The 13,964-nt window shown below is 34.7% G+C and overlaps 1 protein-coding gene across 2 annotated transcripts; it reads right to left on the minus strand.

Moving 5' to 3' along the window:
• Window positions 1-6,492: 6,492 nt before the first annotated feature.
• LOC107604800 (putative inactive leucine-rich repeat receptor-like protein kinase At3g03770) lies at window positions 6,493-11,633 on the minus strand. 2 transcript variants are annotated; one of them, XM_088491704.1, is made up of 8 exons: window positions 10,997-11,633; window positions 9,096-10,513; window positions 8,873-9,006; window positions 8,278-8,518; window positions 7,966-8,168; window positions 7,833-7,885; window positions 7,636-7,747; window positions 6,493-6,953 (listed from the first exon to the last, which is right to left on the minus strand). In XM_088491704.1, the coding sequence occupies exons 2-8, from the start codon at window positions 10,441-10,443 to the stop codon at window positions 6,672-6,674; spliced, it is 2,373 nt and encodes a 790-aa protein (XP_088347830.1). In that variant the 5' UTR covers window positions 10,444-10,513; window positions 10,997-11,633; the 3' UTR covers window positions 6,493-6,671. The 2 variants fall into 2 exon arrangements, with proteins under 2 accessions (XP_088347830.1, XP_020960415.1); XM_021104756.2 differs by having other exon boundaries at window positions 11,179-11,490.
• Between the last annotated feature and the right edge of the window lie 2,331 nt (window positions 11,634-13,964).

The following is a 13,964-nucleotide window of genomic DNA, read 5'->3' on the forward strand; positions in this document are numbered from 1 at the left end:
GACTGGCGTTGTCACAGGCAACTGCCGTTTCTAGGTCTCCCCTTATGGAGCCCACTGTTCCCTTGTCCGTTATGAACTTTATTGTCAGGAACTTGGTGCATATTATAGTTGAGAATTCGTTGATGGTTTTTCTCTCCAGGATGATATTGTACGCAGTGGAGTCTCTGAGGACTACGAAGTCTGCCATAACCGATTTTCTGGCATCACCAGTTCCTAGGTAGATTGGGAGAGAGATCGTCCCCTCAGGTTTAATGTAGTTATCGCCTAGTCCCATGACTCAGTGCTAGTGATTCTTAAGGTCGGACTCCTTGAGCCCCATGGCGTCAAATACGTTTCTGAATAGAATGTTAGAATCAGCTCCCGTGTCGACGAGGATTTGTTTGACTAATCCTGTCCCGACCATTGCAGTAACCACCATGGGGGGGGTTCTCGGGGAGATCGTGAAACCATTTATCCTCTGGGCCAAGGGATATTGTGGGAGATCTTTTGTTGGTGACGGGACCTTCTATCGAGATGGAGAGTATCCGGGTATCCTTCTTTGCTGCCGATTTGGATTTAGGAGGGTTGTCGCGCCCGACCACGATGTTGACCACAAAGGTTGGGGGTTATTGGCATCCCCCATGGGTTCCTGCCTTGGCTTGACAGTTCGGCTGCGATCTTCCTCGGAGCGCTCTTGTTCTCGCCTCCTCGGTTCTCTGATGAGCCCAGAGAATTCGCTCAGCTTTCCTTCTCTGATGGCTTGCTCTAAGGCATCTTTGAGATCGAAGCAGTCCTGGATTTTGTGACCGAACCCTTTGTGATAATCGCAGTAAAGGCTTTTGTTGCCTCCCGTTCTCTCTTTCAGTGGTCTAGGTCTGGATAGGATTCTCTTGTCTGCAATTTGCTGGTAAACCTCTACTATGGGCGCCGTAAGTGGCGTGTAATTTGTGAACCTTCTTACCCGTGGGGGTTGCTTGGTTTATTTGACTAGGGTGCCGTCCCAGGGAGCCTCTTTGTGTCTTTCGAACTGGGGGGTCTGCCGAGCTTAGGGGTTTGGGAACTTCCACTTGTTGGCTGCTACAACCTTACTCACCTCCTCATCGTTGATGTATTCCTTGGCCACGCTTTGAATTTCTTGCATGGACCAGACAGGCTTGGTGGTGAGGTGTTTCCTAAAGTCCTCATTTAGCAGGCTGTTCGTCAAACAGAGACTGGCGACTGAGTCCGTGAGGCCGTCGATGTCTAAGCACTCATCGTTGAATCTGTCTAGAAACTTCCTGGTCGGTTCCTCGGGCTTTTGGGCAACCCTAATAAGTTGATTGGGTGTTTTGCCTTGGCTATGTGTGTCATGAACCGAGCCAGGAAGCTCTGGGATATGTCTACAAAAACTGTGATGGATCCTTGTGGGAGGGCGTTGAACCATCGAATCGCTGGGCCGGCCAGCGTCACGGGGAATGCCCGGCATCTGACCGCGTCGCCTACCCCTTCCAAGTTCATCCTTGCTTCAAAGGCTGTGATATGCTCCTGGGGGTCCTTAGTCCCATCGTACCTCATGTCCGTCGGCTTGTCAAAGTTTCTTGGGAGCCGGACCTTGAGGATCGAGGGGTGGAAAGGAGTGGCTCCCATGATAATAGGATCTTGTTGTTTCTTGGCTTTCCCCCTCTGGGATTCCCAGTGTCTCTCTGACCTGCTTCGGGTAGGTCGGGAGGTCGCTTGTGTGTGCGCCTCGTCGCGCCTTGTTAGGCTCCTTTCTTGGCTGTCGTGTGCTCGGGAGGGGGAGCGAGTGCGGGCGTGGGATCGGCTGACGTCGCCGTGGGATTGGCTGACGTCTCCGTGGGGTCGGCCCCTCGCCGCCAGCTCTCGCTCAAGGTTTTGTACTCTATGCCTGAGTTCTTGCATGATCGTGGCGCTGTCGGCCCCGTCCCCCCAAAGGGGCGTCTTTCGGGGGTCTTGGTGTACATTTGTTGGTTCGGCTGAACGAATGATCTCGGCTGTTCGTCGGCACGGGTTTTCAAACTTGCCCTGCTCAGGCGAGCCCTGCCTCCTTCGCGGAACTCCTCTGAAGTGAGGGGTCACTCCATGTCTGCTCCGGATTTCCCACAGACGGCGCCAATATTCGATACCTGGTGAGGTCGGGTATTCGACGGATCGAGTTGTGGTGGAAAGATAAAAGGGGGTGACCCTGGGGCGACCTAGAACGGGTCTTTGGGCTCAGGTGGGAGACTGGCGAAGCCGGCGGTCTGACGGTCGAGGGGGGTGGCCACCTGCATGGACACTCCGACGCTCAAGTCAGTATCCGTACGATAGGGTAGCCAAATTAGGTAAGATGATGTGTACCTCGAGAGGAGTGCTGACCTCTCCCCTTATATACTGTGTTGGGCGGGCCCGAAAGATGACCTAGCCCACTGGCCAGGACGCCTGTGAGTTGTCCTTGTCCACGTGGGAGGATCTGGTTGTTCTGACCTTCGGGTCGGAGCTTCGGGTTGTGGCCCCGAGGAGACCGACCCGACCGGTTAACAAGGCGCAGTGATGGATTGCGCAGGTGGTGAGGTCGTTCGTCGGCCGGGTCGGGTCCCGAAAACTGACCCGTAGAATTTTCTTGGGGGAGTTTGGGCTTGGGTCAGAGGTGATGATCCGACCCGGCAGTTAGTCGGGCTGGATTGGTGGTCCGTAACAGAAACCCACCTCACTCCACTATATTTTCTTGGAATTGGTTATTACACTTCTTCCTTCTCTCCCAGCTTTTTATTGTTTAATGATTTGATTTGCTTTACTTTTAAATAATTTTGGATGTGTCTTGAAAATAAATAAAAAAATATTTCTCTTGATTGTTTAGTTATTTGTTCTCAATTTGGATGCGAATGTGATATTCAACTATACTGATTTTTAGATGTGTTTAAAAAATATTGTATTTGTTATTTGTTATTTTAAATGTGTTGTTATTTATTATTTTGAATGTGTTGTAAAAGGTTGAGGCTACATATATTATTCAGCTTTTTTTTTTATCTCAATTTACTATACGTGGAACCAATGTATGTATGCAGGCAATGTATATACATTATGTTGTGTTTAGAGCATAGTTGTAAAAACCGGACCGGACCGGCCGGTTCGACCGGAAAACCGGTGAACCGGACTTTGTATCGATCCGGTTTGGTATATTGACCGTTTGAGGAAATGAACCGGTCAAAACCGGTCCAGTCAACGGTCAACCTGCGTGTCGATGACGTCACGCTGACGTCAGCATGCGGGTTGTTAAATTTGGAAAAATACAATGCAAGGGGTAGGAGTCGAACTTGGGTCTTCTGAATTGAAGACCAAGTTCACAACCACTGCACTACCCATTTCTTTAGTACTTCTAATGCTTTTTATAATATATATTTCAATTTTTAATAACTAATACACATATATATACACAAAAATACTTAACTCAATATTTTTTAAATTAATTATTTTTTAATTGAAGTATAAATTAATTAATTTTAAAATAAAAAATAATAATGAATATAAAAATAAAATAAAAATTATTTATTCTGAGAAAAAAATTAATTTATATAATCATTTAATTATACAAAAATATTTAGACCTTGAAATTATTCTTTGGATATAATTCATAAATTGTTATTCTTATTGTGTCTAATTAAGATACTATATAGTACTATGAACTAATTATATGTCTATTTTTGTATTAGTTATTTATAGAATTCGACTTAATTGTTCTTAAAATGTTAGTAAAAATATGTATTTTTCAAAATTTAATTTTAGGTTTTTGACTATTTTTATTTTTTATTTACATAGTACCGAGTCAACCGGTTCAACCAGTAACCCACCGGTTGAACCAGTGACCCAGTGACCTGACCGGTTCGATTACCGGTTCGGTTCTGACAACTATGGTTTAGAGAAAGAATTTTTATTTTTGGATGAGCTTATACAAATATTGGATGTGTTTAGATGGTATTTTGTTAAATTTGGATTATCTAAATTTTAGATTTTTATTTTAGAGAATAAAGTGAGATTTTTTATCATTGAATGTTTTCTCTTTCATGTATTCTCTTGATCCTATCTATAAAATAAATGGTAATAAAATATATTTTACCTTCTAAATTTTTTTTTTGAAACAAAGAAGGCTCAATACATTAAAGTGGAGCAGTAGCGTACAATTAAAAACTAAACACACAACAGAACATAAAAAGAATCAAATTCGGTCATCTCCGGTAAATCCATCAACAACCAAAAGGATCAATACCAGACCACTCCTTGTAGTTCAAAAACGTCCTTCGTTGCACGTCCTCAGCACCTGCTTCCCTGTTATTGAAAATTCTATCATTTCGCTCCCTCCAGATATTCCAAATCAGTGTAAAAAATCCAATCAACAACATCTGCTGCTCCACCTTCCTGTTAAGCATGCCAATCCAGCTCTCAAACAGTCCTTTCATGGTTCATGAGATCGCCCACTGTCTATCAAAATGTCTTAGCCAAGCGCACCACATCTTCAACGTAAACTCACATACAAGAAATAAATGATGAACAGTTTCCATCTCCTTTTTACACAGGGCACACATATTATCATTTGGAAGAATCACGCCTAATCTGCTCAACTTTTCTTTAGTATTTACCCTAACAACCAGAACGAACTAGCTAAAAAATTCAATTTTTGGAGGTACAAGTCCTCCCCAAATTGATTTACCTTCTAAAGTTAAATTCAAAATTTAGAAAATCTAAATCTAATATTTAGTATGATATTATTTTGGATGTATTTTGAGATTATATATATTGTTAAGCTTTATGTTTCATCAATCAATATGTATATATTAGTTTGAGGCCACCACTTATCCCGTTTTTAATATTTTTCTTTTTTTATTCAGGAATGAAGCACTCGTATATTGAGAGAGAGAGAAAATGAACAAATAAAACGAATAAACATAACTGCTTTTTCAAATGAAGAGAGAAAAAAAATATAACAACCTCAATTAGTGAAAAAAGAAGTTATATAATGTATTCTATTTTTTTATAAACATGGGATATAAATCTATTAAAAAATATTATAATTAAATAATTAAATTTAAAAGCTCATTAATAGATAATTGTTAAAGGATCAATAAGGTTTCTCTTCTATATAATATATGGAGATTACTTTGATGAAGATACTAAAAATATATTTTTTTAAAGATGTTTACATGTCATGATATTATTGGACATCTTTATTAAATCGGTTAATAATTTATTTTTTAATAAATTTGAACAAAATTGATTTATTATAGCAATAATAATAAATCCAATTGTCCGCATTATAATTATTAGACCCAATTTGATCCGATCGATTTACACAATCTAAACCGAATCATGTTTAAATTTTTTTGATAAAAAGATAAATTTATTCCTGATTTTTGTTTAAAAAACAAAAAAAAAAAACATGATCCAATGGGTTATGTAAATTGATCGTTTCGACTGGATCTGATAACAATTGGGTTTATTATTATAAAAAAAATCAGTTTTATTCTAGTTTGTTAAAAAATTAAAAAATAACCAATTCATTAATACATCTAATAATAATGTGACACATAAATGTCTTTACAAAAAGACGTTTTATCCGTCTTTATAGGAGACATCTTCTATAATATATACGCTTCCCAACTATACGGCTATAGCATCATGTCTTTTTCCTTTTCCAAAATTTTTGTATCCCATACTTGTATTCTATGATGCACGGACACGGACACGGACACGGGACATGACACGATATAGGACATGTCGACACGCGAATTTTAAAATCTTACATGACACTGGACACGTATACATATAAAATATAAAATATTTTTTAGATAAATTGTAATAATATTTTGATATTTTATTGATATTAAAATTTTTAATGTCTTATTTTAATTTTATCAAGTATTTAAATTTTTTTTTGTTTTATAAATAATAATATATAATATATCTAAATTTATTTTAAAAATATATGTTAAGAATAAGACTGGACACGGTGACACGTGATGGTATTTAGGTGTGTCCAGAGAAAAATTTTTTATTTTTTATTAAGACACGGTTGAATATAGCAGACACGCGTGTCTGTCAGTGAATATCGTGTCCAAAATGTGTCCAAACACCTGGACACAACATGTCGACACGTGAATTTTAAAATCTTACATGACACTGGACACGTATACATATAAAATATAAAGTATTTTTTAGATAAATTGTAATAATATTTTGATATTTTATTGATATTAAAATATAAATTAAAATTTTTAATGTCTTATTTTAATTTTATCAAGTATTTAAAATCTTTTTTGTTTTATAAATAATAATATATAATATATCTAAATTTATTTTAAAAATATATGTTAAGAATAAGACTGGACACAGTGACACGTGATGGTTTGATAGCTCGAATCTATACTACTCTCAAGTACCTATGCAACACTGTTTATACTTTGACCTTCCTCTCCATTCCAGGGACATATTGATGTACTGCTCTATGCATTTTTCTAATCTTTCATTTGCTTCAAACAGCAATTGCCAATATTTAGTTTTTCATTAAAAGCTTAGAAGTATGAAGGTTTAAGAAGTTACAACATGAGAAACATACACTATTCTGATGCTATAAACTATGAAGCTCACATTCTATAACCACTCTAACCTTTTAGGCTTGTAGAAAAAAAAAATATTACCACCATAAAAGGTTTAATTTGACACTAATGGAAGGAAACTCTTCTAGATTGAAGAGGTGATAAGGCAGGTGGTGAGCCTCCCTCACTGCTTTGAGAGTCTCCTCTCCATGCATCTTGTACCTGAGCTGCAAATTGCAAGTTCCACAACACATCTTCTATGGATGGCCTCTCTGCCGGTTCTTTAGCGAGGCACCGCACGCAGATCTCCATCATTGTCTTCAATGATTGATCCAGGCATTCCTTGCGAATTGCAGGATCGATGATGCTTCTTCGAGCTTCCTCGTCAGCCACTATGGTTGCTTGTAACTGCCGTATAAAAAAGATATAATTAACAGAAGCAGGTGCAAAAGGTTTACATTGAAATGCTATGGATAAAAAAATTGTTAATACCTTGCAATCTAACAATTACTTCAATAACTCATGACCATGCGAATATATCGTAGCTACAAGATTAAATATTTCTAAAAACCAAACCAAACTCATCCTTAAACGTTCCTTATTAAATAAAGAATGATGTACTTTTTGTTTATCAAATAAATATTAATTCTTTATTTATTATATTTTTTATTAATAATTTAAAGAATTTTGCTAGATAGACAATGGTTTTTGTGAATAATGTGAATAATGAGCTCTAAAATTGGTCCAATAAAGTAAAAACACACTACATCTCCAAATTACTCATCTAAATCTTAACATTAAGATAACCATCCGTACCTGAATTGAATATTCGATATATCCATTGTTCCCATTGTTTAATATTTTCATTGTTTACCTATATTTTTCTTAATTTAAATTTATAGTTTAAAAATTTAGGATTTAGCGTTTTTGGATTTAGAGTTTAAAGAGGACTGCATCTGAAACGCATTAGTATTCGCCCCAAAACCAAGTCTATATAAAAGTCATTTTCTATTGGATATAATAATAAGATCTTAAATATCTGCAAATTGGTACATTGAAAGAGAAATCAAAGACTGTGTACTGTTATTACCAGTTCCTTAAAAGCATCTGCATCCTTGCTTAATTTTATTGCCCTTCCAAGAATAAGTTCCAGTAGAATAACTCCAAGGTCATATATATCAGACTTATCTTCATGATTTACACTACAACACATCCAAAATCATTTAGGGTGAAAAAAAAAAGATAAAATAAAATTGCACAGATGTATTATGTTTTTCTATCCCTCACCTTTTTTTCATGCTAGAATTTTTCGATCCGCTAGAAGAACTTCCATGCTGAATCTGTGAATAAGTACAAACCAAAATATTTGATTTTAGAGGAAAATAAAAGAAAGCATGATTCATAATTATGCTCTTCTTACCTTTCCTATGTTAGATAACAAAGGCAGGTTATAACTGCAGATTTTCGCAACAAGATTCTGATCCAGTAGAACATCTTCAGCGTTGATATTGTTCGAATATACACCGGGGACAATCCCTGTATGCAAAAATTGAACTCCCTTTGCTATTCCGGTCACGGCTCCTAAGCGCTGGATCCAACTCATTGATTTCATTGTGTCACCATCTATGTAGAATATCAAGGTTGTATTACTAATTGCATTGCTTCCTTAGGTTCAATTTAAGAACTTCATTAATTCATCTGTGAAGATCCATTATTTATGTGAATTAATTACCAGATATCCAGCTTCTGAGTGTGCCATTCGGTATGTATTCAAAGACAAGAAATATTTTGCTGACACTTGAATCTTCTAGAGAACATTCAAAGCAGTGTCCAAGAGCACTGACTAGATGCCGGTGCCTAAGTTTCGATATCAACTCTATGTGGTGTGCGAAGTTCTGCGTGCTGTACCTCTTTTTCAGTTTTATGCATCTTATGGCGACGAGCAAATCGTTCTTCAGCTGACCTCTGTACATCTGAGACACAAAATAAGAACACATTATTTTAGAATGAAACAAACTACTTCATTCTCAATGGTGAGAAGTAGTTGAATCTTTCTGATCAAATAGTTTTCCTGATAAAGGCTGCATAGCATAACAACAAAAGATAACACACTAGAACTCCTTAGACTATATGTCATGAAAAATTGATCTGTTGAGTTATTTGAAAGATACAACATATTCATTCATTCATTCATTCTAGATAATGCTTCATTTGCTCTTTTGTGAAGAGATTCATCGCATAATCACTTTGTCATAACCTTACATTTTCATATAACAGCATTCAAAGTCAAAATATTTCATTGAAGTTGGCACTTGAAAGGAGCATACCTTGCCATAAGAATCTTCACTCACTAAAGAAGCCGTGTCGAAGTAGTTTGTAGCTGCCTCAATCTCTTCCAATGAAAAACTTCGATAACTTGGCAGGCCTACCGTGCCAAACTTCTTTGTTTGCGATATATATCCTTTAATCACAAGAGGAAAGAAAATGTTTGTCATCTATCTTTAATATGAAAACAGAGAGAGAAATGCATTCATAGAGAGGGAACTTTACTTGCTTCAGAGAGCAACTTAGAGGTGTATCCAGAAGCTGCATTTTCTGATATAAACCTTGTTGGAGGATTCTTCATTCTTCTTCTAGAATTTCCTCTTCTAACAAGAAAGAAAATCAACAAAGCAAGTGCTACTCCTGCAAGAGTTCCACCTACTATGCCAAGGGAGATAACTACCTTAGAAACTTTTTCTTTGTGCTTCTTTTTTATGTCAGGTAATATCCCAACGGCTAAAGCTTCCGTGTGGCAAAATGGCGCCGGCTGCTGAATCTGATTCCTTGTTTCTAAACAATTTCTAGCATATAGTATAGTCCTATTACTGGAATTCGAGATCAAGCATTTCGGTATGCTACCTGTCAAAAGATTCGAAGACAAATCCACCACATCAAGTTGAGTATTGCAAGACAGATTCTCAAAAAGCTTCCCTGTTAATCTGTTTCCAGAAATGTTCAGATAGGTAATGGAAGGAAGAGACAGCAATGATGGCTGGAATGGCCCCACGAATCTGTTTGATGAAATATCAAATTGTTCAAGCTGAAAATATGAGCTTAATCCAGCAGGGATTCCAGACCTGAAACTATTGTTCCTTAGGACTAAAGTAACCAATTTGTTACCAAGCCGAGGAAACTGCTGTCCAAAAGCATTATCATCCAGTTCCAACACCTGAAGATTTGTCAATTGGCTCAAATCAGGTACTAGCCCGAAAAAGTGGTTATGCGAAAGTGAAAGAATCCTCAAATTCTCCAAGCTACCAAGAGAATTTGGAAGCGATCCATTGAATACATTGTTCTTCAAACTTAACACTCTTAAGGTTGAAAGTGAGTCAAGCCAATTTGGAAGCCGGCCGGAAAACAAATTGTTATCAAGAATGAGTGTTTGGAGATTCGACAGCGATGAAACCTCTCGAGGCAGGGCACCATAAAGAAAATTGGAACTAACATTAACGATTTCCAACGACTGCAGCCGCGCAATCTTGTCAGGCAAGGAACCCCACAAACCCAGAGAGGCCAGTGTGAGGACCTTCAAACTTGGAAGCCTTGTCAAGGTTTTGACTAAGGAGTCCATTGAGAAATTCTTGGCAAGTGGTGAAGTTCTGTCACCAATTATATGAAGCTGTGTTATGTTTCCTTCATAGCATACAACAGTGAGAGAAGAAGAATTTGAATCTCCCTTGCAAAAATCTAAGTAATTATTGTTCCAATTGCTTGATTCAACAGGAAAGTTCAATATCTGTTGAATTCTTAAGAGGATCAGAGATTGCTGTGATTGCCGTTGCTCGGATTGATAGATGGAAAGTAAAATTGTAATCACAACCAGAAACACTGAAGGATGATGAGTTCTATTTGCCATTATACAATTATGCAGAACCAAGTTCAATGTTCAGTGTTCGTTCTTTTAAGCAATATCTCAAACAGAATCCCTGCAATTAAATTGTCAAATTTGACATGAAAACGTTGGTAAGACTAAAGAGGATATTGCATTAAACTAACCATGCATGAGAATTCAGGGAGTTAAGTGAACTCAAAATTGGAGTGAATACATAGTCCTAATTCGTCAAGGTTGATGATGTCTTAGAAATTCATCATTCAAGTACAATCAATAAAAAAAATTGAAGGAAAAGAAAAAACAAACAAACAAACAAACAAAGAATAAGGGCCAAACACCTAAGTAAACTTGAGCTGTTAACTCAATGATTTGAATGAATAAACAAATGAATATTGTAAATTTTATCATTGTCCCTTTTTTATGCTTCAAATAAAACCAAGCAAATCTGATTATTTAGTTTCAGATATATATCCATCACAAAACATCAAAAATCCATACCCAATTTTTTTTTTTCAAAGTTTACATTAAATCAGAAAAAAAAAAAAACAGAGGGAAGAAAACAAAAAAAACTTAATACCTTTATGAATTAGAGGCCACCAAATAGAGCAAAATCCAAAACTTTCTGAACCATACATTCAGTTTTATCACTGAAGCAAATAAAACCACTGTTCCCAGGTGTCAGTTTTTCACTTTTTTCTGTCCAGAGGTACAAGAAGAAGAAGAAGGAAAATGAAATAACCAAGAGTCGAAAGCTCATACACTGTTCTCTTTCACAAGTTGAAACTCCATCATTCTCACTCACACATGAACTGACACATATTTGATATTTCCTCCATTGTCTAACTTCTTTTCTTCTTTTAAAAATGCTTTTCCACCTTCTAATTCTATTCTTTTCTTCTCATTTTTTTTTAAATTTTATTTTTGTGTATGAAAGAAATGGCTAAAGGGTGTAGCCATAGCCTAGCTTCAGAAGGAAAAGGGTAAAAGAAAGATTCTTGCAGAGTAGGGAACTCTTTATTCTTCTCTTCATCGTTGTTATATTAATTAATTATTAATAAATGATACCTTTTTACATCATCAACATGTGGTGTCCAACTTATTAGATTTAGCTGAGGGATCAAGTTTTAATTTGTACTTTTTACTCATAAATTTCAGTGGACATTTATGTCAAAGGTTTTATTAACGTAAGCTTTCACTTTCATGGGAATGTTATAGGCATTTCCTTTCTCTCACTGCTCACTACAACTTTATGTATGGATAGCCATCATGCACATATTATTTGTTTATTGAGAAATCATTTAATATTCTTAGAACATCAAATGTATTATACTCATAATTATTTGTGTGATATTTCATGACGCTTCAATTATTAAATAGAATATAAACTCCAACTTAAATAGAGTGTATGGTTTAACCAATCGTATATTAATATGCAGGATACATTAACCTAAAATATTATTATAATCATATTCAGCAAACATTTCACTAAACAGAGGAAAAGATATTAAGATGGATTATTTGTAATGACTTTTATGTTATATAAAAATTAATATGTGCTGTTTTACTATTATCACTTCGTATAATAATGAACAAAAATATTATGTCTAAACAACAAATCGGATATTAAATTACTTATATATTATGTATAAATAAATATGTTGTTTAACTTATTTTTATTATATATTTTATATATTAATTTCTATTTTATATTAATAATTAATTTAATAATGATTTTTTTTGTATACCTAACATAATTAAATAATAAAAGTACAATACATAAAACGAATCGCAAAATAAATCTAATTTGTTGTGTATGTTGGATATTACTTTTGGCGTCATTCTTTTTCTCTCTCGCCACCAAGAGGCAACTGTAGTATTTACTATTTAGTATTTTAGTTGAACTTTCATTCATTGATTTCATGTGTGCAGAAACGGTTGAGGAAAAAACTCAAAAGGGGTTCTCCATTATTACTTATTTACTTGGTTTCTTCTCCTCAACTGAGTCTGAAAAGTTGAGACATCCACATCAGAAAACAATGCTGCCTCTTAAAGGCAATTATCGAAACCGACACATAATGATTTTATGTTGAATTTTCTTACCATATACTAGCTAAAATAATATGCCCTGGTTAAAAGACTGGTGTTGCATCTTCTTTTTTTTTTTTTTTTGGTTGAGTGTAAATTAAGCACGAATAAAGATTTTTCAATCATTGATTCAAGGAAATCTAAGAATTAAACTGAATTTTTAGTGAAGCACATGATTAAGATATCAACTAAAAATTCGATCGGTAAACCCCTGTCTAATAATAAGTTAGAATAATGTTTATTGATTTCCTTATCTTTGAACAAATTTACATTTAATTTCCATTTGGATCGATTCATTACTATATCTTCAAGTTTTTTTCCATAACGTTTTTTATATTTAATTTTTTCAATAATAATTTAGGTTTTTCCGTTAATACTTAGTTGTTTCATGTAATTATCAAAACGCACATTTAAAAAAAAGTCCCAAATTTATTTTTTAAAAAAAAAATAGAGAAATGTATAAAGTATATATTAAATAAATTACTCTCCAGCTCAAACCAGTGAAATAGAATAATTCACGTTAAATAAAATTTGCTGATTTGATCAATTCTGTCCAACATGTTTCAAAATTAACTATCAATATATTTAGCTGAAGCTTTTATTTTTAGTTGCTCAATTTTATTCATTCTTTTAGAGAGAATTATGTGACAATATAATGAGATTAGCTAATATGAGAACCATAATGTTAGGAAGATAAAAAAAATTCGTTAAAAATTTATATTATTTAGTATTTATTAATTATTATAATAATTAATAAATATTAAATAAGGTAAATTTTGATTTTTTTGGTTAATTTTTTTTAACAAATATTTTCAATATGAAAAATAAAGAGGTTTTATGTTAGAGAGACAGATGAGTGCACAAATATAATTAAAATTATAATTAATCTTTATATTCAAATTATTTAACCAACCAAGTCCAACAAAGTAACTTTGACTTAATTCACCTTCACGCACTAGTATCTTTAACAAACTTTTGGCTTAACACGTAAATATATATAACTTCATTTTTCATGTGGATTTCTATTTTTTTTTAAATTCTCTCTGTGTTTTCTGCGTTCTCTACGTTTTTTTACATCTCTGCACGCTCTATGTTTTCTTCTATCTCTGCGTTCTCTGCATTTCTCTTCCTTCTCTATATTCTCTTCGTTCTCTGCGTTTTCTTCGTTCAAGATCAATGCTTTTTTATCTGATTTAAAAATTTGGATCAAAGCTTTTGAAATCAACCTGTAAAGTTAGCTTTGAATAAATATTTTGTAAGATTCCCGATTTTTAGAAATTAGATTATGATATTTACTTATGATTTTAAAGAAAAAATTAATTTGATTATCTCTAATTTCTATTGAATTAGTATTTAGTTAAAAATAAATTTATAAATTGATAATAAAATAGTATTTTAAAGATAATTATTTTTGTATTTAATTTAGTTCTAAATTATTATTCTACCCTTTTATTTTTATT

This window comes from Arachis ipaensis, chromosome B6 (genome assembly GCF_059453495.1).
Source record: "Arachis ipaensis isolate K30076 ecotype BB chromosome B6, ASM5945349v1, whole genome shotgun sequence".
NCBI classification, from domain to species: Eukaryota; Viridiplantae; Streptophyta; class Magnoliopsida; order Fabales; family Fabaceae; genus Arachis; species Arachis ipaensis.

Coding starts and splice junctions, on each gene's coding strand:
- LOC107604800 (XM_088491704.1), bottom strand. CDS start 10,443: ATGGCAAATAGAACTCATCATCCTTCAGTGTTTCTGGTTGTGATTACA. Junction 8,169..8,277: donor ACTCAGAAGCTGGATATCTG/GTAATTAATTCA, acceptor TATTCTACATAG/ATGGTGACACAATGAAATCA. Junction 6,954..7,635: donor CAGATGCTTTTAAGGAACTG/GTAATAACAGTA, acceptor TTTATACGGCAG/TTACAAGCAACCATAGTGGC.